Here is a 25,208-nt window from a genome sequence, read left to right on the forward strand (position 1 = left end):
ATATTTGAGGATAGTCTGTCTCCTCCCCTTGTTAAACAGACATGGCCCCCACAGCTACTCCGCTTGCCTTAAGCAACCAATATAGACAAGGTTTGGAACCACAGCTGGTAAGTGTCAGAAAAGAACATGGGCATCCTTCTTGAGAGAGTCTCCCTGTAGCATACTGCAACAGTGTGATCAATGGAGGCTCTTGAGCTGGATCTGCATCAGTATAAAAGAAGGGGCTGCTGGCAGGTTATCCTCCATGGAGGAATGCTGACCCCTCTTCCCCTGATTCAAAAGAGCCAGTGACTGTGTCCTTCAGGGAATTCCACAAAGCCTCTCTCCTTCCCTCTGGCCTTTTGGCAGGAGAGGGGCACAATAAAGGCCAGTATTTGTAGCTGTGATGGTATATTTGCAGTGTGTTTTTTTGGGGAAGCTGCTAAGGTTTTACGTCATTCAATTGTAATTAAGAATAATGTTAAAGGCACCTCAATTGAGATTTTCAAAGCCGATCGGAGTATTTAGCTCCACAGCACTCCTAATCTCCTTTCAAAATCTCAACCCTTGAGTCCAGAAAAAGCACGTCCCCCCACACCTATTTGTTATATATCTAAATAAATCTAACCCAGTTCACTATCACTCTGAAAAGAAACATGTTATTATTGGAGAAAACACACACACACAAAAAGAAGCAATTTTCAAGAATCTGGACCCTGGTAAAGCAAAGCCCTTAAGCTGAACCTCACAGATGTGAGCAGTTTCACTGAAGTCAGCAGGCTACTCACGAGTAAATGTTCACAGAATCAGGACCTTAGTGCCCATAAAATCAGCATTCGGGGACGAGGCAGCTCAGGTTCCCATTTTATCTCTGAAAAAACTTGTGACACTTTTGAAGTCAAATTCTACATTTTTGGGGATGCAAACTTGGCCAAAATTGTGGTTGGTAAGATTACTAAGAAAAATGTCTTACATTATTATAGGTAATATTAAGTATAGACCGTGTACATTGTACAACATACAAAGATAGTTTCAAAGAGCCTACAAACTAAAAGATGGAGACATACACGTTTTGTGTCTGTGTGTGTGTTTGGATGGTACTAGTACATGTGTCTGTTATCAGTGTTTGAGTGCCTCTCAATGTGTGTGATTCAATGTGAGTTTTTTCTGGATCTGTGGTTTCAATGTGTGTGTGTATTTGGATCCATGTGTGTATTTGCTGTCAGTTTGTATGTATGATATTAGTGTGCATGTGGCTCAGTGTGTGCATTTACTGTTTGTGTCTGTTTGCATTTGCTGTTAGTGTGTAATATATACTCGTGTGTGTGACTGTGTGTATTTGCTGCCTGTTTGTTGTCCGTGTGCTGTGTTTCATAGTGTGTATTTGCTGTATCTCTGTGTATTTGCTGTCAATGTATGTGTGCTCTCAGTATGTTTGCTGTCAGTGCGTGTTTGCGTGCTGTATCTGTGAATGTGCTCTCTGTGTGTGTGCTGAGTGTGTGGTCAACTGTCTCTGTCTGTGTGATTACATTTGCTGAGTGTATGTTTGTTTGACTGTCTCAGGGCTTGTCTACATCAGAAAGTTGCAGCGCTGGTGAGGGAGTTACAGCGCTGCAACTTTGAAGGTGTACACATCTGCAGGGCATCACCAGCGCTGCAACTCCCTGTTTGCAGCGCTGGCCGTACTCCCGTTTTGTCTCGGGTGTAGAGGATCCAGCGCTGGTGATCCAGCGCTGGTAATCCAATGTAAACACTTACCAGCGCTTTTCTTGACCTCCGTGGAAGGAGGAAGCCTCTGGTAATCAAGCTGATCTCCTTTCCCGGTTTGCTCTCTCGTTCCCGGAACCCCGAGCAAGCAGGTCTCCTTCTCTGCGGTTTGCTGGGTGGCTCCGGGAACGGGAGAGCAAACCGCGGCGAAGCTGGTCTCCTTCCCCGGTTTGCTCTCTCGGTCCCGGAACCCCGAGCAAGCAGGTCTCCTTCCCTGCTGTTTGCTGGGTGGCTCCGGGAACGGGAGAGCAAACCGCGGCGAAGCTGGTCTCCTTCCCCGGTTTGCTCTCTCGGTCCCGGAACCCCGAGCAAGCAGGTCTCCTTCCCTGCTGTTTGCTGGGTGGCTCCGGGAACGGGAGAGCAAACCGCGGCGAAGCTGGTCTCCTTCCCCGGTTTGCTCTCTCGGTCCCGGAACCCCGAGCAAGCAGGTCTCCTTCCCTGCGGTTTGCTGAGTGGCTCCGGGAACGCGAGAGCAAACCGCGGCGAAGCTGGTCGCCTTTCCCGAAGCCGCCCAACAGCGCTGCAGTGTGGCCACATCTAACACCACTTGCAGCGCTGGTTGCTGTAAGTGTGGCCACTCTGCAGCGCTGGCCCTATACAGCTGTACTAATACAGCTGTAACAACCAGCGCTGCAAAATTTTAGATGTAGACATGGCCTCAGTGCATGTGAGTGTGACTGTAGCGTCAGCAAAAAGAACAGGAGTACTTGTGGCACCTTAGAGACTAACACATTTATTTGAGCAGAAGCTTTCCTGGGCCACAGTCCACTTCTGCATCCGATGAAGTGGGCTGTAGCCCACGAAAGCTTCTGCTCAACTAAATTTGTTAGTCTCTTAAGATGCCACAAGTACTCCTGTTCTTTTCGCGGATACAGACTAACACGGCTAGGAGTCGGAAACCTGTCCTTTCAGTGCATGTTTTCCCACTGTGTGTGTTTGCTCTCAGGGCCTGTGGTGACCTACCGCTGTGTGTGTGTTTGCACTCGGCGTGTGTGACTGCCTCTCGGTGGCCGAACATCTTTCCAAGCAGCGGGGCGCTTCTTTCCCAAAGTTTAGGTAACAGGCCCAGTTCTTTGCAGCCTGGTTGGCTGCGGCGGGTCCTACCAGCCAATCCTGCCAGGTGGCAGCGGCCCAGCCAGTCAGGAGCCAGTTCCAGCAGCGGCCAAGAGGGCGGGGAGCGGGAGCGAGGACGCGGCTCGGAGGCGGGCTGGGCAGGGCCGGCTTGGGGCAGGCTCCTGCTCTCGCTCGCTCGCTCTCATCTGCCCAGCCAATCCCGCGCCGGGCACGGCCGCAGCTTCTCTCGTGACTCCTATTAGAGCCATCTGCGCGCTGCATCCCCGGGCCCCGCCAGGAGTGGACACGGCATGTCCGGCTGCGACAACCTCGGCGTCCCGCCTGCCATGGACTTTCCCGAAGTGCTGAAGTCCCTGCTGGAGTACTCCTTGCCCTGGGCCGACACGCGCTCAGGTAGGTCTCCCCGGCGCTCAGCTGCCCGGCTGCGCTCCCCGGCAGAGGGCGAGGCGGGGTGGGGGGCGCTGGTCAGGCCGATCCCCAGCGCTAGGAAAGGGACGAAGCTCCCGAGCCTTTGGTCTCTGCTCCCAGGAGCCTGGCGGGCTTTGCGCCGCACTAGGCGCAACCCCCGCGCATCTCGCCCCGGGCCGACCCTCTGCCCCGTTTCACAAGGACGCGGCCGAGCCTCCCAATGTTGCTGCTGCCGTCGCCCCCCCCCCCGTGTGGGAACGAGTCACCCAGGGGGTTGGATGTTTGTGGGGCAAACTTTGTGTCTGCTGCGGCAGGGGGGCGCTAATGTAATGCGGGGCAGGGAGCAAGAGCGCTGTCCCACCCTCTACACGGAGCCTCTTCCTTTCTGGACTTCCCCTCTTGCTGTATTCCTAGTACAGTCCCGCACAAACCAGAAGCAAAAAACTTAGTCGGTCCCCTAATGCAAACTCTTGTCCTCCCCGGGGCAGTGCAGGATAGATCAAGCCACCCTTGCTTGATACATTCCACGGACTAGGGAATCGCTACACCCAGGGACTTTTCAGTTTTCAGGTGGGATAGTTACATGTCCCTTGCAGGCTGCTTTGTGGTTGTTTTAACTCCTTCCTGGCTGAGCAGCGTTCTGGGTGGGAGTGCACGTGGAAATGCCATGGCACACCTCAGTCATGTTTGGACATGTGCCTCCTTACCTCGCAGACTGATGTTCACTGAACTAAATGTTCCCAGGAAACTGCTGCCAGGACACAGATATGGTTCTGTTTCAGCAAAGGGGGCTAACATGAAAAGGCATTAATGAAAGAATCTCTTAGCCAAGGAGAGAGGCTAATGGGATATAAGTGGGGGCGGGTACGCTGGTAGTAAGTGGCTTATGGCACAGAATAAAGGCAGCTGAAGATTTAATTAGAGACAAGAGGACCTATGGCATTAGGAAGATGGGTGATGATGAAGGGATTAATGTAGCTTCCCACCTCTGAAGGGATTCATTTTGTCAAGTCCCTGTAGCACAGTCCTTCTGTAGTTGCCTGTAAGTTCACTCGCTCCCTTGCTTGGACCTTGTACAATAACCAGACTGTTATATAATATGGAGCTGGATGGCTGGTCCTGGATGTGTTTCTGAGCTACCCAGTGCCATGATGAAAAGCTGACTGAGAGGGGAGGGTGCAGTTGTGGCAGAGCAAGGAAAGCAGTGTCACTAGTGCAAGTGCCTGTATGTTGCTCTGGCCAAGGTTGGATTAACTAAATTCTTAAATCCTTGGTATCCACGTTCAACAGAGTGAAGCAACTGGTTGGAATCTAGGGAGGGAAAGCTCAGTGGTTTGAGCCATTGGCCTGCTAAACCCAGGGTTGTGAGTTCAAGCCTTGAGGGGGCCACTTAGGGATCTGGGGCAAAGATTAGTACTTGGTCCTGCTAGTGAAAGCAGGGGGCTGGACTTCCAGTTCTAGGAGATAGGTATATCTCCAATTATTATTATTAACCTAGGAGAGCTGGGAAGAATTTGTTGATGAAGCTAGAGAGGAAATTCTATGATTATTGGAGGGAAGCATTTGGTCTTAATTGGACATGACTTTCTTTGGCTGCATGGGGGCATGGTACCATGACAACTCCCTCCCTTTGCCTGGGGACCTCCGTGAATGTTCCCTAAGTCTCCTTTAGTTCTTAGTTCCCAATTAGTACACCTCCCTGCCAGAGCCAGCCTTTCCAATCCCGTTTTTCAGGGACCAGGTCTGTCATCACACATACATATCCCTTCTCCATTTTACATACACTCTGCTATCCTGCAGCAGCCCTCCTAGTGGTACTGATTGCACACATACACCCTACCTGGTCGTAGGCTCCTTATTACATATCCTCCCGCCACATCAGAGCTGTGCTTCTCCTCACCCCCTTTGGAACTGAATTCCCCATCACAGCCTTCCCGGTGTAAAAGCTAAGCCCACTCAGGATTCCCATCTTGCATGTTCCAATTCTTAGTACCAGAGCTAAAGAGAAACTGACAGTTACATTTGCAAAATCTAAATAAAGCAGGAGGGTTCAGCAGATGTTGCACTCATCCACTTTATTCCATTGGTGATTAGACTCTTGAATATCTAATCCCAGGAAGAGTCCAAGGAAACGTTCCCAAACCAGTCTCTCATATCACTGTCTGAGGAAGAGCCAGACACTTGACACCCATGCAGAGTACACTGTGCAGGATCCCACAAGAAGCTCCCTGCAAACTCCTATTAAGGCCTACGTAAAAAATCATCTTTGCGTAAATTAAACACTCCTTGTGCACAGCCACATGCCTGTGACTGTACAAAGCTAATCCTCATGTTCAGCATCTGCTAAACTTATCTGGGAGTAAGTCAGGGAACAAGGTCAGCCTTAGGCAAAAGCACTGCACCTTGACCAGACCAGCTTCCACTTTTGGGACCTAGAGGTGAGGGAGACTCTGTTCGTCTAATTCACTGCCTCAGTACTGTAGTTTAGATTCCTTATAGATCATAAAACCAACCTTGCCAGGGAAACTGCAGTTTTGAACAAAATGGTGGGAAGCAGATATGAGGACTGTAACCAGTGACAAGCACTCAGTTACACCTCCTCTGCTAAGTCCTCATTTCCCCTGAGAGATTCCTGCTCCTTTAAGTCTTCACAGGCTGAGCTCTCTTCTTAGCTGGAGGAAGTTAGCACATGGTGGAAACTTCATTTACAGTCCAGTTGCCCCACACAGAGCATTGTGGTCTGCATATGGAGGATTTATTATGAGTACTCTGGTGCATGCATTTAATTGCCCCTTGCTGGATAAAACATGAAATCTTCTTATCTGTGTATTTCTATCCTCTACCAGCTGAGCTGGAGGAGATTGGCGGTGTGTATGTGGACACTAATTCCCTACTATTTAGAATCTGTAGAGGGCATATATCAGTTCTATTCTTTTTAGGTTTGTTTTCACTGTGCTCATCATCTTGGTATCCTCAAGTCTGCACTGAGCAACATGACCAGTTACCATCATGTGCTATCTCCTCATCATTTCTCCCCCTGGGGCATGGGTGGGGAATTGTTTTTGTATTTTGATATACTTTGAGTTTGTATTAGTGAAGGTCAAGTCAAAGAATGTTTGCTTTGCAACTGGGACGAAAGTGATTCTGTGGGAGTGAGTTGCATGGTCATGGTCTGACTCATGATAAATGAGCTTCATCTTTGTGGTAGATAATGGCACTTTTGCCAGAGGAGTGCAGTTTCCTTCTGGCTGAATTATGGAAGTGGCTCTTTTAGATATGGGGTGGACAGTCTTGGGCATGTCACAGAGTCCTCCACTGGTTGGAATATATTATTTATTCATCACCGCAGATGTGTGTAGCACTTTTACAGTCAAGTAAAAGACAGTGTTGCTGTTCAAAAAATTGTACGTTTTGAAGTGTATATCACTCGTCTATGAGTTTATTAGCTCTGCTAGCTGAGCTACTGGAGATACTCCTTTAACACCTGGCTGGGTAGAGATCTGTGTTTTTTGAAATGGAAGATTGCAGGATGTAGTCCCTCCACTTATGCATTTCAGTGGCAAGTGTCATGTATGTATTTGAGTGATACAGGAAACATTCAGCAGGAACAGCGGTGGAAAATTGGTAGACAAGATAGAAAAACAAGAACTCATAGATCACCCCATCCACATCCTGCTAATGGTAGATTGTAACTCTGTAGTTTCTCACCAGCTTCACCAGTATAGTTATATTGGGTCTGCACTTCTAAATCCAGCTCCATTTTCCTTGTTTGTTTGAGGGCTGGAAACAACCGCAAAGTTTCTTCCTTCTCCTAGGGGTTTGACATCACATAGGACACACAGCTGCTATTGTCATGATGCAGGACAGGGTGAGATCATATCCATGTCACATAGTATCCTATTTGGAGGTTGTGTTAGATTTGATCTCCCCTGATGTTGGCCATAGAGAATAAGTTCGTTTGCATGATGATGTTTGAATTTAAGCAGACTGGTAGAGTGCTCTTCCTCTGTACATTGCCTTTCACCTAGTTTCCTTATGCCTGTCAATACACTATGGTTCCCATTAATCTAAAACATTATCACTAGATTTGACTGATCTTCCCTGCCCTCCTCTAAGAATAAAAAAAGCTAAAGATGATGTGTTTGGAGCTTCCATCTTACTCAGCAATATTCCCTGGATGAAAAATAAGGAATAGATTTCTGAAAGTACTCAAGGCCAGATTTTCAAATGCTCATTGCCTACCATTTTGAAAATCTTGCCCCAAGTATGTTGCATCCAGCAGGTACAATTGTGATACTGGCAGCCAGATTTCAAGAGCTCAGCGCCTAGCTGGCTGAGCTGTCTTGAAACTCTGCCCCAGATTGTGTTCTTCTGAAAATGTACTCCAAAGAGCAGAGCAGGTGCTGGTCAAGCAAAAATGATAGATGACTTTTTTGTGCAAGGAGGAGGATCATACACATCACTTCTTCAGACCTATGAGGGAAGAAGGGGGCTGAGTCTGATTTCACATTTTTTCACTGTGATGACATGATCTCTTTGGCAAGACAGATGCATCTCTGTGCAGTGCCTGGAACAACAGGAAAGAGTTCTTGGTTGGTGTCTCAGCACTAACATAATAAAGATAAAATAGAAGCACGAAATGATACCACTACTACGGAGAAGCAGAGGGTGGGAAGGGAAAAGGAAAGAGGAAGAAATTAATGTATTGCTAGGGTGTTTTGCTGATATTTAGCAGCCGCATACAAGCGGACCTCGTATCATGTGATCAGCCTTGTCCTCACTGGTAAGGTTAACAGCCAGCTGGGGCCAGTGCGGAGTGGAGGTGAAGTAGTGCGACCCCTAGTGTAGACAGAGGCTGTTTGCCTGAAACCGGGCACGTCGCAGCCTGGAGTCGTTACTCTTGTGCATACACGAAGCACTCGCGCTGGGGGAGCCACTGGGCGGGAGGCCAGCGGGACACGAGTGGGGCAAAATCCCGCGAGTGCTGGCAGCAGCCCGAGCTGAGATCTCTCTGAAATCCGGCCCCCCACCTCCTCTGGGGCCGGCCCCGCCCGCTGCAGGGAGCGGGGGCAATGAGGGTAGGCGGGGCCGCGCTCCTGTGAAGGGCAGGATTAGGGACGCGAGGGGATCAGCCCCGCCCCCTCCTCCCGAGCGGGCACAGCCGCTAATGCACTCGCGACTCTCGGCCCGCACCGCTACGCAGCTGCAGAACCCGGGGCTCGCGCGCTCTCCTCCCAGTGCCGCAGCATACTGTGCGCGCGGCTGTTTCCAACCCCCCCGCCCCTCCGCCCGCGCGCGGTCTTTGGAAGAAACAGGAGGCGGAGATGTGAACGCTTGGGGGCGGGACTAACATGCTAATAAGTCGCACTCCTTCCTTGCACTTTCCTGGCTCGCGCTGAGCTATCGTGTCCGCCTATGGCCAATGGGAGCGCTTCCCTCGAGCGGCGCAGCCAATCACAGAAGGCGGCCTGGGTTGTAGGCGGGAAGCGAGGGAAGCTCGCGCTCATGAATAAAGAAATAAGGGCAGGCTGGCCTCGCGGCGTCAGCTGCTGGCGCCTGCGCGTTGGCGGTGTCTTTCCTGGAGCTGCTGGCGCAGCCCTAATTCGTAGCCTTCCGCTGCGGGTGCCTCGGCGTTGACAGCACGCGCCGGACAGCGGAGAGCATGCCCGGCCGCGCCGCGCGCCAGGAGGCAGCAGCAGGGAGCGCGGGGGCAGCCGCCTCCGCGCAGCAGGAGCGGAGCCTGGCGGGCACCTTCCCGCTAGTGCTGAAGAAGCTGATGGAGAATCCTCCGCGGGACGCGCGCCTCGGTGAGGGCGGGAGCGCGCACGCACGGCGCGACCCCGAGAGCTGCCGGAGCGCGCGTGTCGAGGGGCGGGGCGAGCCCCATCTCCCTGGTTCTAGGGGCGGGCCCGGCTGCACCCAGCCCCGCCCGCCGGCTGCGCGCTAGGGCCGGGCCGGGGGCTCCAGTGGCTGCGGGCGGCACCAGCTGGACGGGGGGGGCGGAGATTCACCCTGTCCGGTCTCTTCCCCCTCCTTAGCCCCAGGGCCAGGGCTGCCTCGAGCCGGCTTCTGGCCTCGGTGGCTGAATTGCCCGGAGTCTGGCTGCAGCCTCGGGGCTTTTCGCCAATGCGAAATTGCGGGAAGGAACCAGACGCAGACAGCTTGTGTGATCAGGAGAGCGCCCCGCCGTGAGGCGTGGCAACCTTTTTATTCTTTCAGTTACAGCGTCATGCATAGCTTACAGCCTTGTTTACTTGTTTCGCATTGGTGGAGGACTCTTTCTTCCTCTCGTCCCCTCACCCAGTGCATGTGGGCAGAGCGTGCGGTACTTTCCTAATCTTGTGATAATATGGAGTCAGCATTCTAAGACAAATCAGCATTCTGTGGCAAAGGCAAAAGGGGGTTTTGCAGGGGCGGTTTCTGGTGGCCTGCCAGCCAGGACCGATCCCTACATCTCCACCTTTTGTTTTTAAAAGGAAAAGGCAGGCTTTTGTTTGGACCATGGGCACCCTTGGGTGCACAATGAAATTAAGGAGGGAATGCACTGAATGCCACAGCAGGTGAGCACGAGGAATAAGAGGCAGAGTCCTCCGTAGGTTATTAGCTGATGTAGCCAACCCCATCCTGGCAGCCAGCTAGCCAGCCAGTCCCACCAGGAGGAAAATGGGTCATTGTCAATTTGAATTTGAGCAGTAAGATTCTTAATAATGGCTAATTGATTTTCAATAACATGAGAATGATCAGAAATATTAAAACAACACATATCATTAACTTTTTCACAGCCATAATGATGTAAAAGCAAAAGATAATTAATAGCAGCTTTATTTTGCAAAATACCATGGCGTAACTGCATTTGTTCCTCATTAAGCAATGCCACGGCAATAGACGTGGCATTAAGAGCTTTAGCTGCTAAACAGGCTAACCGATTAAGATTTTTGCTATTCATAATTGTTAAGCCAGGTATACCAACCAAAGAAGCAGCCAGAGCCACATATTCAGTTTTGGACAGGAGATTGACTTTGGAGTTGCAGTCAGCTGATAGCTGAGTGTATGAACGCTTTGCTCGTGGTGTATGCTCAGACCGGGGGATAAGAATGAGGGACAGACGGCTGATGCAGCAATAGGTGCCATCAGTAAGATTAGCTGGGATATAGTTAAAGGTCCGGTCAGTGCATGTCCAAAACCACCCAGGGGGCAATTTTATGTGCTTGTAAAGATAAGAAATGTTATATGGCCTGGAACAATTAAGGGGGGTGGCAGGGAGTGTGACACAGGTGTGTGCTGTGCAATTGGTCATACGTGCACAGCTAGCATTTAAATCAGCAACATAAGGGGTAAGCAACTGAACAGCCCCATTTGGAAGACGTTGGGACTGGGGTCCCCAATTATGATAGGCTGAAAAGCCCAAATTCTTAATTGTGGTGTTGCTTTCCAAGCTGGAATAAAACCAGGTGCTATTTTCTATCTCATTGGCATTATGGCAAACTGGAATAAGACATGTACCAAGTAATTGTCCTACTGCTGTTTGCTGGGAAAGGCAAAAATCAGTACGATTAATAGAAAGAGCCAGAACCTCCCATACATTGGTAGCTGGGGAATAGGGGGAATGTGTTGCCCCGGATCCCAAGGGCAGACAAACAGCAAATATCATTATGCTCAATAAAATACAAGAATTAGCATGCAAACAAGTAATAAGGGCAAGCAACAAATTTTCTGGGGACTTTTCCTTATCTTGTTGTTCTAGCAGGTGTTCAGCTTGCCGGGAGAGGGACTTTATTTGCCCCCACGTCACTGGAGCATTGGGTGGACCACGGCGTCGCTCGTGAGACAGAGTCACTGTTGTGGTTACTAACGAATTAAAGTTGGGAATAGGATTGTTAAGGCCCTGGTGCCATGCCATGCTGTGGGTTGCAAGTGGGGTCCTCCTTCCACGGACGTATGTAACGAGCTGGGACCCACACCGGTCCTTGTGGTGTGCTGACGGCCGCGTATCCCCGCCCCCAGGTTATCAAAGGAACTGGGGCACTCCACGTAGTGCCGGGAAGCTGCCGATACGTCACTTTTGGGGCGGGGAGTTTTTCTTTGCACCTAAAATGTTTTTGTAAGCGGGAAACATAATGGGTACCATCAAAAACGAGGTTTAAATGATTAATTGTATATAAGACGTGTGCCAACCACTCCTCCTTGTCTGGCAAGGTGGGCGGAATTCCCTCTTTTGTTTTTTGTTGGAGGAGAGCTGTTTTCAAGGTGCGGTTGGCACGCTCCACAATGGCCTGGCCCTGTGAATTATAGGGGATGCCAAAGGTGTGCACAACGCCCCAGCGGGAGCAAAATGCAGCAAATTGCTGAGAACAGTATGCAGGCCCGTTATCTGTTTTGAGCTTGGCTGGGATGCCCAGAACAGAAAAGCAACGAACAAAGTGATTGATAACGTGTCGAACACGTTCTCCTTTATGGGGTGTGGCCCACAGGTAGCCTGAGTAAGTGTCGACAGTAACATGAAGAAAATTCCAAGGGGAAAAAGGGGGAAAACGTGTGACATCCATTTGCCAAAGCTGATTGGCACCGAGGCCGCGGGGGTTAACGCCAGTGGGAGGGTAGGAATGAAGGGAGGAACACTGCGGGCATTGTTGGACAACAGCCTTAGCTTCGTCCAATGGGATGGAGAATTGGTGCGCAAGCGCTTTAGCATTTTGATGATGAAAGGCGTGGCTGGAGGTAGGGGAGTAAACCCAGGAAATGCGCACTTGTGCATCAGCATAAGCGTTGCCTTCAGACAACATCCCGGGGAGGGGGAGGTGGCTACGGATGTGTGCAATGAAGAATGGATGGGTCCGGGCACGCAACAATTGCTGGAGGGTAAGGAATAGGGCAAGGAGTGACCGCTCCATGAGTGGAGTAACATAACTTCCAGCTATAGCAGTACCAACATTTGCAACATAAAGACTGTCTGTAATAACATTAAGTGGAATATTGGGGAAGTGAGAAAAAACTAAGCAGAGAGCAGCAAGTTCCGCTCGCTGGGGGCTGGTTTGGGGAGTAGTAAATTTTGAATGCCATTGTGTGTCAGAACGCCAGGAAACCACACCGCGGGTGGGGCTGCCATCAGTAAAAACTGTAAGTGCATCAGCTATGGGGGTATGTTGACAAAGGTTACGAAACTTAGTGGGAATATGACGAATGGCATGTAAGCGGGGATCCTTGTTAGTGTGATAGGAAAGAGAACCCACAAAACCTGCCAAAGCCAGTTGTAGGGCATCAGAAAAAGCAAGGGCTGATTCGGTGCTGCGCAGTGGGAGAGGAAGGACAATTTTCACAGGGTCTAGTGCAAAAAGGGCGCGGCAACGGTGTCGGCCTTTGGTAATGAGCTGGGCAATCATGAGCTCCAAGGGGGACAAGGTATTAGGAGGAGAATGTGGGAGGTAAAGCCATTCAAGAATGTGTAGCGGAGCAGCAGTAGGCTCCTGAGCCACAATGGCGCAGGGCTGCAGGGTGTCACAGAGACAGATTAATTTTGGTGGCACATTCTCGCAGGCACGATCCACCCAACGTTGGGCTAAAAGCTGATTTAATGCAATTAAAACAGCCAATTGTTCGGTAGAGAGGGTAATAAGATCTGAGGGATGTTTACCCTGAGTGAGGGCCATAAAGAGGGGACGCAGTGTCTGAGTGGTAATTTGATAATAAGGGCGGAGCCAATTAATAGCTCCCAAAAGCTGTTGTAAAACCACATAAGTAACGGGGTTGGGAAGGTGAAAAGAAGGAAGGATTGGTACGGAGTAGGTAGCGTGAAGCTTATGGCCCAAATATTGAAAGGGTTCATGAATCTGAACCTTTTCAGGGGCAATTTGTAGCCCGTAACCCTGCAGAGAAGAGGTTAAATGACTAAGCCACTCCTTCGGGAGGACAGGGGCGGCAACCAAGATGTCATCCATATAATGGTAAACAAGGAGAGAGGGGAACTTTTGCCGAAATGGGGTTAGGGCAGTGTTTACATAATGCTGACACAAGGTGGGGCTATTAAGCATGCCTTGAGGGAGAACAGTTCACTGATAACGTTGAGTTGGGCAAGAATTATTAAGAACAGGAACTGTAAAAGCAAAATACTTTTTATTTTGGTTTTGGAGTGGGATGGAGAAAAAACAATCCTTCAAATCAATTACTGCCAGCTGGAAACCTTGGGGGATAAGATTCGGATTTGGGGAGCCGCATTGCAGGGGGCCCATGGGCTCTAGGATTTTATTGATGGCTCGCAAATCATGCAGTAGCCGCCATTTCCCTGACTTCTTTCTTATCACGAAAACAGGGGTATTATAGGGACTGGTGGTGGGTTCAAGGTGTCGGGCTGTGCATTGTTCCTGAACTAAGGCATTGAGTGCGGCCAGTTTTTCGGCGGGGAGAGGCCACTGTTCCACCCAAACAGGGGAATGAGGCTTCCATGAGAGGGCTAAGGCGGTGGAAGCAGCTGCCATATGAGGGCAGAGAAAATTACCTTAATTAAATGGGTGGATAAAGAGAGAATTTACGATAATGTTGGTCCAACTGATCCCAGTCGGGAGGTAGGGTACTTAAGGCTTGGCACCAGTCACGGTCCTCGCCGTACTCCTCCTCATAAAACGCCGCAGGCGGCTGGGCGGCCGGATTGGTGGTTATAAAGTATACTTCAAAGTGGCCCCCTATTTGTCGAATATACAGAAATGGGCGTAGGGCCGCAGAGCAGGAGGTTTGTGAGTAAGAGCGTCGGACAAACAACCGGTTGCGGTAAGAGGGGTCACATATTACTCTATAGGCATTTTGTGCAGTTGGATCGGAGTCACCGCAGTGTATGCCATTATTAAGGAGGGGGCTAACAAAAGCCGTATAAACCTCGGTCTCAGGCCAGCTTTCGTTGTAATAATGATTGTGATATGGGTGCATAAGTTTAAGGAAGTACAAGCGTAGCTCCTAACTGAGAAAGGAGATCTCGGCCCCACAAGTTAAACCCAATGGGAAGAATACAGGGTTTAATTTGAGCCACTGTTAGTTGTGTGGCAGGGTCCACCACGGGTAGCCAGTTGCTGCTTCGCTTGGAGGCTTGGCTACCTCCAACACCCCACACCGAAGGGGCCACCTCGGAGGGCCAGGAAGGGTCCCACTCCTTATCTGCTATTACTGAGACGTCAGCCCCAGTGTCTAAGAGCCCCGTCAAAACCTTACCGTGGATCTGATAAGAACAGGTAGGCTTACGATTGTGTATGTGTTGGAGCACGGCGGCGACCTGAGGGTGGTAAGTTGAGTCAGGTGTTACCTTTTCGCCGGTGGTAGGTTGCAGGGGGTCAGCGCGTGTGGAGCCAAATCCCCCTGTGCGTTCCTGTAGGGAAACTGCAGGACAATGGTAAGGAAGCAATAACAATTGGGACCAGGACTCCCCTTTCTTGAGGGACAGCGGAAGCTGCCCCCAATATTGGGCATAGATGGTGCCAGTATAATCAGCATCAATGACCCCTGGGACGGTCATAATGCCTTTATAGTGAGCGGAAGAACGGGGGAGCACAAGCCCCACCGTTCCAGGAGGGAGGGGGCCCCGAAGTTGAGTGGGCATTAGGAGTACCTCCCCGGGGAGCTGAGAATCCATGTCTTGTGCGTTTTCCAGATCGATACCCGCACTGCCAGAGGTGGCAGGGGGAGGGAAACCGCTCTCTCCCTCGGTTAGACCGGGGCCCGAGGGGAGCCCGACTGGGAGTTTCCCGAGGGGGTAGAGCGGCACTGATTAGCCCAATGGAAGCCTTTGTTACACTTGGGGCATTTTTTGTTCGGGCGGGTTCCACCCCCTCCTCCTGGTGGTTGTCCCCGCTCGCGGCTAGCTCCTCCCCCCGGCGCCCGGCACTCTCGGCGAAAATGGCCTGGCTTGTTGCAATTAAAACAATTGCCCAGAGGTTTGTTGCCGGTGCGCAAGGCTCCGGCAAGCAATGCCATGGCGTGGGTTTGTGTTCCCACCTCGGCACAAGCCTGGATCATGTCCGCCAAAGAGTACTGCGCGCGGTGAATGACTGCTTGGAGAATGCGGCGACAATCGGCATTAGCCTGCTCTGCCGACAGCCGACGAATGAGCTCTTCTTGGGCTTCTGGGTTATCAATTTGTCGGGCAATGGCTTCTTTTAATCTATCTACAAACTGGTGGAATGGCTCAGAAGACCCTTGCCTAATGCTGGTAAATGACGACAAGGGCTTGCCAGTCGCGGGGACGCGACGAAACGCTCGCATGACGCAGAGTGCGGTGCGTTGGAAGGATTCTTTTGGGAGTACTATTTGTGCCTCCACCTCTGCAAACTGTCCCGACCCATAAATTTGGTCAGGAATGTTTGCCGCAGAGGAGCAGGCCACTGCTGCAGCCCGGAACTCACTGTCCCACACACAATATTGGGCGGGAGATAAGATCATTCGGAACAGGTGTTTCCAGTCTGTCGGTATCATGGTATAAATTGTGCCTATTGCCTCAACGAGACCCTCCGCATAAGTGGACTTAATGCCGGATTGGCGGATCCCGTTATTTAGTTCGTAAATAACTTTGAATGGCAATGGGCTATGTGTAGCAACGGTTTCCCTGGCCTCGTTTAAGCTATAATTAACTGGATAAAGGGCTGGGAGTTCTCCCTCCCATTCCCCCAACAAGGGGGAATCTCCTGTCGCCATCGCCTGCTGGAGAGCGGCTTGCACCGCGCTCTGAGCCGGCGAGGGCGAAGGGGAAGGAGAAGGAGGCGGCGGCAATGGGGGATCAGAGAGGGTAGGACTGGGAGCCGTCGCCTTAAGGGGAGGACAAGGGGATGTAGGTTCCGTGACCTGGGATGAAGTTGGGGCAGGGGTGGGAGAGGCAAGCGGGGGCGCCTCCTTCCACAAGTGCCCGATTGCCTCTGAGCAGCGTTGCCACAGCAAGATGTGTTGGATGGGCGCTCGCGGCTCTTTTCGAAGCCGTTCGCCTATCTTTTGCCAGTCAGAAACCTCGAGAGACCCGCTCTCGGGGTACCAAGGGCATTTAACCTCTATAACATGGAGTAAAGCCTCCACATGTTGCTGTGCTGCTGTTATGCGACCAGTTACCTTGAGTAACTTAACCAGCTCTTTTGCATGAGCCTTCTGTTGCACGGACAAGTCCCCCCCCATACTCACGAGGGAGTGCGCAAAGACGCACTGAGGTGCACCACGGCTCGACCGGCCGGTGGGTACGGAGGGCTGGAATCACGTCGGGGTCACCAGATGCGGGAAGGAACCAGACGCAGACAGCTTGTGTGATCAGGAGAGCGCCCCGCCGTGAGGCGTGGCAACCTTTTTATTCTTTCAGTTACAGCGTCATGCATAGCTTACAGCCTTGTTTACTTGTTTCGCATTGGTGGAGGACTCTTTCTTCCTCTCGTCCCCTCACCCAGTGCATGTGGGCAGAGCGTGCGGTACTTTCCTAATCTTGTGATAATATGGAGTCAGCATTCTAAGACAAATCAGCATTCTGTGGCAAAGGCAAAAGGGGGTTTTGCAGGGGCGGTTTCTGGTGGCCTGCCAGCCAGGACCGATCCCTACACGAAATACCGCAACATCAAACAAAAGAAACCCCCCCCCACCAGGGCTGGGGTTTGCTCCTTGCGTCGCCACCTGGTGCCTGCAAGTGTCCAGTTGCCTTACAACTCCGGCTGAAATCAGTGTGATCTGCAAAACTAAGTCATCAGGGTCATTTGCATTAGGGTCTCTAATTTACGTATACTTATGCTAGTACTCAGAGATCTTAGCAAGACTGGCTCTGTTATGCTAGGCACTGAACAAATGCATAGGACTGTACCTTTCTACCTGAGGAGCCTATGATCTACTGTCAGCATGTGTGTTCCTGCTAGCGATGAGGAGTCCCGAGCCTCTGGCTGGCAAAGCAATTACTTTCTCATCCAGGTTTTTTCGTTTGCTATGAATTAAATTTTCTTCTGTGCTTTTAAAGGTAATGTACAGAATACAGCAACTTGAAGTAACAATGATACACTATATCACAGTGCTGTGCTCTTCAACAGAAACTTCATTCTTGCCTTGAGCTTTCAGAGGGCATATTCCACCTTGATTCTGTTCCTGCTAAGGAAGATGTTTGAAGTAATGTCTGCCAGAGTAACTGGGATAGGGTTTTCTAAGGGTTGGTATGCAGGATCTTCTAAAATCACAGCAGGGCTAAAAGGCTACTCTTGTCTCTCTGGGCCTAAGCGGCTACACTTGAGAGTTGCAATGCTGGTGATGGGGTTACAGCGCTGCAACTTACTCTGTGGCCACACTTGCAAGGCACAGCCAGCACTGCAACTCGCTGGCTGTACACCTGGTCTGCTTGGGGTGTAACGATTCCAGCGCTGGTGATGCAGCGCTGCTCGTCAAGTGTGGTCACCAAAAGCGCTGTTAACTCCTAATACCCTGGAGGCCAGTATCCCAGCATACCTTTTCAGCCACTCTGCTCATCGTTTCACACTCCACTGCCCTGGGCTCAGGTGACCTGCCCTTTAAATGCCCCGGGAATTTTAAAAATCCCCTTCCTGTTTGCTCAGCCAGGTATGGAGTGCAATCAATCAATCACTGACCATGCCTCCACGGCCCAAACGAACCCCAGCATGGAACACTTGCAAGCTGCAGGACCTCATCAGTGTTTGGGGTGAGGAAGCTGTGCAGTCATAGCTGTGCTCCAGCCGTAGAAATTATGATACCTATGGCCAGATATCAAAGTCCATGGTGGAAAGGGGCCATGAATGGGATGCAGTGCAGTGCCGGATTAAAGTAAAGGAGCTGTGGAGTGCCTATTGCAAAGCCCATGAGGGAAACCGCCACTCAGGTGCTGCCCCCATGACCTGCCGTTTTTACAAGGAACTGGATGCGATACTTGGGTGTGACCCCACTGCCAATCTGAGGACCACGATGGACAGTTCAGAGCAGGGAGAAGAGAGGGAGGTGGAGAAGAGGGAGGAAACCAAGAATGAGGGTACTGGGGTGAGGGGAGACACCCCAGAGTCCCAGGAGGCATGCAGCCAGGAGCTCTTCTCAAGCCAGGAGGAAGCTAGCCAGTCGCAGCAGCTGGAACTTGTTGGTGAAGAAGCAGCAGAGGAGTGTGTTCCCGGTAAGCAGCTTTTATTTTCAGGATGGAAATGTTTCGAGAGAGGAGGGAGGGTTAGGGCTGCATGCATGCATGCCTAAATGTGGAATAGCCCATTGATTTGGTCTATCACGTCGTGGTAATCAGCCTCAGTAATCTCTTCAAAAGTTTCAGCCGAGCGTGGGCAATGCACTTGCACAAGTTTATAGGGAGAGCCACTGTGGTCCTTGTCCCAGTCAGGCTAACACGTCTGTGCCACTGTGCCGCGAGGGGTGAGGGGACCATTGCTGCACACATGCAAGCTGCATAGAGACCAGGGCGGAATCCATATTGCTGTAGAAGACCCTCCCGCTCTTCCCAGGTAACCCGCAGCAGCGAGATATCTGGCAGGATAAAATCCTGTGGAAAATGTAGGGATACTGTTCAGTGCAGGTCCCCCCCAGCTGCTCTCTGCTTTCCCCAATGCACAGTGAGCCCTGACTCAAGCAGCTCCCCTTCCCAGGTGAGTCGCGGCAGAAACATGGATTCATTAATCGCTCATTCTCCATTACTCACCATGTCTTCGCTGCTGTGGCCTCTCTGTGCTATGTTTGCTATGTGTAAATGATGCTACAAATAGTCTACAAACTGCTTCACTGTGATTATAAACAATGCAGCCTCTATAATAAATGTTTCTATTTCTGTTTTTTTTAAGTGTCCTTGAATCCTCCAGCCCTATCACAGCCTGCTGAAAGACTACAGAACTTGAGGAGGAAACCAAGAAAAAGCAAAGAAGATTTGGTGAAAGCAGTTATGAATCAGTATGCCAGAGAGAATAAGAGGCTGCAGGATTGGAGAGAAAAAATGCATCAGTGGAGGGAAACACAAAGCAGGAGAAAGGAATTGGCTACCAAGAAAAGCACAAAGCAGCTGATAAGCCTCCTGGCGTGCCAAACGGATTGTATGCAGTCACTGGTAGCCATGCAGGCAGATAACTACTGTGCTAATACCCCTCCCCCCATCCCATCCCAAAGCACACTCCCTTGTGCCCCACTGTTATGCTCAAAAACCCCTTCTCTAGCATCCTGGTTTTTACCACCACAAGCTGCCCCCAACACCTGTATGTTCACCTACCAGCCCTGAGAACTACAACCCTTACCCTATGCACTCAACCCCCATCACCATGCAGCATATTAATCCTGAAGTGCAGCAGGCATTGCACAGCATTCCAGGCAGGACATATTCAAACCTCTGACTGTACAGTTCAGCACCCTACCCCTCTGCCCTTTTATGTACTGTATTTTGAATAAATGATTTCTTGGCTTTTTAAAACAGTTTTTATTATTGCAGAAAGTGAAACATACTGTACCCCAAGGGAAAAACATGCACTGCAATTCATTGTAACCACTGCACTTCACTCCCGTGCAAGGCACCAAACATTACTGTTGGCTTTCAGCCTCAAATTGCTGCCTTAAGGCATCCCTAATCCTTGTAGCCCTGTGCTGGGCCTCTCTAGTAGCCCTGTTCTCTGGCTGTGCAAATTCAGCCTCCAGGTGTTGAACCTCGGAGGTCCATTCCTCACTGAATGTTTCACCCTTCCCTTCACAAATGTTATGGAGGGTACAGCACGCGGATATAACCGCAGGGATGCTGCTTTCCCCCAAGTCTAGCTTCCTGTAAAAACATCTCCAGCGCCCTTTTAAACGGTGAAAAGCACACTCTACAGTCATTCTGCACCGGCTCAGCCTGTAGTTGAACTGGTCTTTGCTCCTGTCAAGCTTCCCTGTATACGGTTTCATGAGCCATGGCATTAACAGGTAAGCGAGGTCTCCAAGGATCACAATGGGCATTTTGATGTCCCCTACTGTGATCTTGCTATCTGGGGAAAAAAGTCCGAGCCTGCAGCTTCGTGAACAGGCCACTGTTCCGAAAGATGCGTGCATCATGCACCTTTCCAGGCCATCCTGTGTAAATGTCAATGAAACGCCCATAGTGATCCACAAGCGCTTGGAGAACCACAGAGAAATACCGGGCCTGCTGATGCAGCTGCAGACAAGGGATGGGGATTCATTCGCAGGGAGGGTGAGGGACATCTAAAATTAATCTCCTGGGGATGCTATCTATCTGGAGAAAGCTGTTTAAAGTCACAGTTTGGGCCCCTCAGGAGCTCTGTTAGCAGAGGAGGGCCCCCCGGGCTGCACTGAATTAACATGTCTCCTGGCCACACTACATCTAGCCACTGCCACCCACTTTTGGGTCACAGTTGGATGATGTAGGCCCCACCCTGTGCCTCTAAACTCCATTGTGGGCAGACTTCCTACCCCTGAGGTTCCTGTGCCCTGAGTTGCACAGCCGGACTCAACCCGTCAGCCTATTAACCAACACGTGACCTGAAGCCTGAGAATTCACAGGCCTTACATCACGATCCCTAGCTGAAAGAGTCACAAAATGTCCCTAGTCCTTACATATGCTCTTGAGGGAGGAAGGATGGTCGGTCATACGATTAAGATACGCAATTTACAATCAAGAGACCTGAATTCTGTGCCTGCTTCTTCCACGCACTTACAGCAGAGTGGCATTTTGAATTTGCACCACTAAACGTGGGCACTTATATCTGCAACAACAGGGAAAACAAGATGTTTGAGTCTACAGGTCATTTCCCAAGGAAGAAGCAAACGCAGATGCAAGGAGCTATGCTCAGCAGCCAACCACAGACAGGACAGCTCTCAATCTTGTGTCCTTGCGCCGCAGGGTCGGGGTGAGCTCAGCACACTGTCCCATGAAAGTGGCTTTTCTCATCTGAAAGTTCTGCAGCCACTGCTCGTCATCCCAGACTTGCAGGACGATGTGATCCCACCACTCAGTGCTTGTTTCCCGAGCCCAAAGGCAGCGTTCCACGGTGCTGAGCATGTCTGTTACTGCCACAAGCAATTTAGTGTCACGCGCGTCAGGCGAATCGATATCGTCGGACTCCTCACTGTCACTTTGGAGCTGAAGGAATAGCTCAACTGCCAAACGTGATGTGCTGGTGACATTCATCAGCAAAGTCCTCATCAGCTCGGGCTCCATTTCTAACAGAAATTGCGCAGCAGACTCACAATGGCGCCAAACTGCTAGGATGTGTAGCGATGCACCACGGGGCGTTGGGACAGGAAGCGGAATGACCTGCGCCCTTCCGTCCCCTTCCCACAACCCACAGCGCCAAAATGGGACAAGGTGCTCTGTGGGATAGCTGCCCACAATGCACCACTCCCAACAGCGCTGCAAATGTGGCCGCGCTGCAAATGTGGCCACACTGCAGTGTTGGTAGCTGTCAGTGTGGCCACACTGCAGCGCTTTCCCTACACAGCTGTATGAAGACAGCTGTAACTCTCTGCGCTGTACAAATGTAAGTGTAGCCATACCCTCTGTGTAGTTGACCCTACTGGCCTACTGATTGATCTATTCCATCTGCTTTGGAACAGCCAGTGTTCTCAGGTTTGTGCATTGTGCTCTTTGCCAAGCTTCCCCATGTGAACAATGAAGAGCTAATAGGATTTATATCTCTCTGGAGTGTGTCATTCTGGTGACAATGTTGTTTTATTCAGAATCAGAATGATGGTGCTGTCTAATTCTACATTACAGCATGAGGAAACTTAGTTTACAATTGCTGAGCATTCTTGCAAGTATATATTTATACTTTGATCACACTTGCTGCATGAATTTGTACTGCTGTATACATTTCCTGCACAGTAGCCTGTATGTAGACTTCCAAACCCCAAATGAACATCCCATCAAGCAGTAATTCGCTGGGGTTCCTGGTTTCCACAGAGCAATCTTCTCTGTATTGCCTAAAATAAGAGCAGCTCTCATCCAGGTACTCTTATGTGGGAGTGAGCACCTCATAAAACTTGAAAAAATCTCATTGCTCTGCAGCCATTCCTCCTCATCCCAGGTCTTGACCATCATGCTTTCACCAGTCAGTGGATGTGCTTCTGCCCCTATAATGGTACTCAGTCCAGTAAGGTCTAGAGATAGGCACCTGATCTGAGTATGAGTGAGGGGTGGTTTCATGGACAAAGTAGTGTCATTATTTAAAGCTGGCTTCTAATTCTTATGGGCCTCATTCTTTGCCAAGATTCTACTCAGTTTATCTATGACCTTCAGCAGCCAGTTGACTACGCTTCCAGGAATCAGTCAGAAAAGGGCTTTGCTTAGCGTAGCGACAACTATGCTTCTCATGCGTATGACCTATAGTGTAGTTTATACAGAAAATTTCATCAATCTCTGGTGAAAATTCTAAGATGTTCTCCTACAATCTCCCCTTTTGGGGAACTGTGTGGCAGGTATTTTGACCTGTAACTAACTGTTGGAGGGAGTACTGTGCGGGGACACTGAATTTTTTCAGGAACAAATACTTTTATAAATGTGTTGCTGAACTGTTACAGCTAGCATTAGATGAACTTTGTCTTATTTCCAAATTGAATATGAAAATCCCCATTTCCCCCCCCCCCTTTCTTGTACCTAATCTTTCCCTTCTTGCACTTATCTCCCAACTTCAGGATAAATTTCCTTGTTACCTCAAAGGCTTCTTAATAGGTTCCATTGTAAGCTGACTCTTTTGCATGTACTTTTCCTGTCTTCCGTAAAGCCTAAAGATAATCAAATCTAAACTGTGGTGAATCATGGTGCTTAGGAGCATGTGTATTATTCCACCCCTGGCAGCGTGGATTAAACAGAGAGCCTCTATGCTAAAAGACCCTGCTCTTTTAGTTCCAAGACTTTAATGTACCTGTAAATCTCTCTGGCCTACCTGTTCGATGGAGACAAACTCTTAAGTGTAGGTTACACATGGAGATTGGGATGAGTAAACTGATGTAGAACGTGTCCAGGAGTGAATTTCCTTGCTCTGATGGAGTCTGTATTGAACTCTTACCATTATTTAAAGCTAGTCTTTAATCTTCTAACCCATATTTTACACAGTGACCTTTGGTTTTTGTCTTTTAGATAAAGAAAAGGAGAAGGAAAAACTCGAGGAGGATGAAGCAGCAGCTGCCAGCACTATGGCAGTCTCTGCCTCCCTCATGCCTCCCATCTGGGACAAAACCATCCCTTATGATGGGGAATCTTTCCACCTGGAGTACATGGATCTGGATGAGTTCCTGCTGGAGAATGGAATCCCTTCCAGCCCTACTCACCTAGGCTTGAACCAGAACCCGCTCCTGCCTGTGGCTGAGCTGGAAGGAAAAGAGCTTGCTAGTGCGTCTGCTGCCTCTCCTCCCTCCTCATCTTCCACTGTAGTTTTCCAACCATCTGAAGCTGCCTCCGGCACAGGTAGGTGAAATACTTTGAAGCCATGTAGATGGTTTCTGTTGTTGTCATATGTAAAGAGGCCTCCTTAACCTGGAGAGAAGCATTACCACCCTGTGGAGATTAGCTTCAGACGCTTAAACAGCATAAATGTGTTTAGCCTATAGAGTGTAATTCATCTGTAAATTCCTGCTAATCTTTATGAAGAGGTCTTTCCCACTCCCAAAATAACATAGGGCTTGTCTACACTTAGTGCTGCGGCGATTGATGCTTTGGTGGTCAATTTAGCGGGTCTAATGAAGACCTGCTAAATCGACCACTGATCGCTCTCCCGTTGACTCCTGTACTCCACCTGATCAAGAAAAGTAAAGGGAATCGATGGGAGAGTGTCTCCTGTCAACATCGCGTACTGTGGACCCCACGGTAAGTAGATCTAAGCTATGTTGATTTGAGTTACGCTGTTCATCGGCTTTTCCCTTAAGTGTAGACAAGGCCTTAGTGCCACTGCCGCTTAGCCACTTCACATTAGTGTGTCTGATAGCAAATCTTGTGGATGTTGATGCTAGAGCTGGGGAAAGAGCCCAGCTAAAATAAGAACCAGCCCAAACATTCTCCCACAACTGAAGCAGGACTTTTTTTGAGGTTTTAACATCTGTTTTTTAAAAAAAAAATCACATTGCTTCTGTGCTATTTTGTTTCTAGTTGGAATTGGAAAATCTGAAATACCAATAGAATTAGCCTTTCTGATTGGTACTTCTAACCTAGCTAAGAGCCTGGAATTCCTTGAATTCTTGTTGTTACTATAAGATCTGCAGACTTGATAGGTTCAGATAAGCTTTTGAACACTTTGATGTCCATTGAGGTAAAGCATTGGTAGTTAGTGTACAACCAATGAATTTGTTTTATGGTAATGTTATAATAAAGCTTGTGAAATTTGTGACAGGTAAGTTTTTTTGGAAGAGGCTAGTTGTACTTTAGTTTGACGCTCCAGGGAATGCTTGGAAGTCTCTTGTGTACCTGAGGTGAGAAAGGAGAGACAAAAAAAAATAAAAACACATTTCTGGTGCCTCCTCTGTAGCTACCCGTGATCTGATCCTAGATGGTGGGGTGCATATCTGGAGAGGAGCTTCACTTTTCAGTTTAGTGCTGGACTTGGGAATTCTACAAAATAGCACTGCACAGACTTAATGGCTATTTTGTGAGAGAGGGATCTGCAAGAAGGCTTTATGGAAAGGGCCTGAACCCTCAACCCCTTTCAGCAAACCTGGTAGACAAATGCACAACATGGAATAAAAAGTTTTTCAGCAGGAGAGAGGAAAGAAAGCATCATCAAGTGCTCACTTGTGGACTCTGTGTTTATATATGATGTGTTTAATGTTATCCTTTGGGTATAGTTTTGGTGGTTGTTTCTCCTAAACTCTTGTGTAGCGTTGCTAATGTTTTGGTGCCCAGATATGTGGCTGCATTTCACTAGTGGAAGAAGAGATTCATTTATCCCTGCCTATATTTCACTTCGTGCTACAATTTGGCGTTCATCCGTATGAAAGATGTTTATACACATAAGATTACTGTAATGTGACTTTTAACTTGTGTCTTTAAAGGTCATGCTACCAGTCTGTTTCTGTCACAG

At 49.6% G+C, this 25,208-nt stretch overlaps 1 protein-coding gene across 5 annotated transcripts in view; it reads left to right on the top strand.

The window, feature by feature from the left end:
• The first annotated feature begins 2,971 nt into the window (after positions 1-2,971).
• The window catches only part of TEF (TEF transcription factor, PAR bZIP family member), a 31,259-nt gene continuing 9,022 nt past the window's right edge, over positions 2,972-25,208 (top strand). For 2 of the 5 annotated variants that reach the window (XM_030547284.1, XM_030547294.1), the window contains exons 1-2: positions 2,972-3,213; positions 23,276-23,602. In XM_030547284.1, coding sequence (XP_030403144.1) covers positions 3,111-3,213; positions 23,276-23,602 — 430 coding nt within the window. In that variant the 5' untranslated portion in view covers positions 2,972-3,110. Of the gene's footprint in view, positions 3,214-8,799; positions 9,036-11,955; positions 12,088-23,275; positions 23,603-25,208 lie in introns of those variants that run through there. The other 3 variants (XM_030547266.1, XM_030547274.1, XM_030547303.1) reach the window with 2 other exon arrangements.

The sequence above is a fragment of the Gopherus evgoodei genome, chromosome 1 (genome assembly GCF_007399415.2).
Source record: "Gopherus evgoodei ecotype Sinaloan lineage chromosome 1, rGopEvg1_v1.p, whole genome shotgun sequence".
Taxonomy (NCBI): domain Eukaryota; kingdom Metazoa; phylum Chordata; order Testudines; family Testudinidae; genus Gopherus; species Gopherus evgoodei.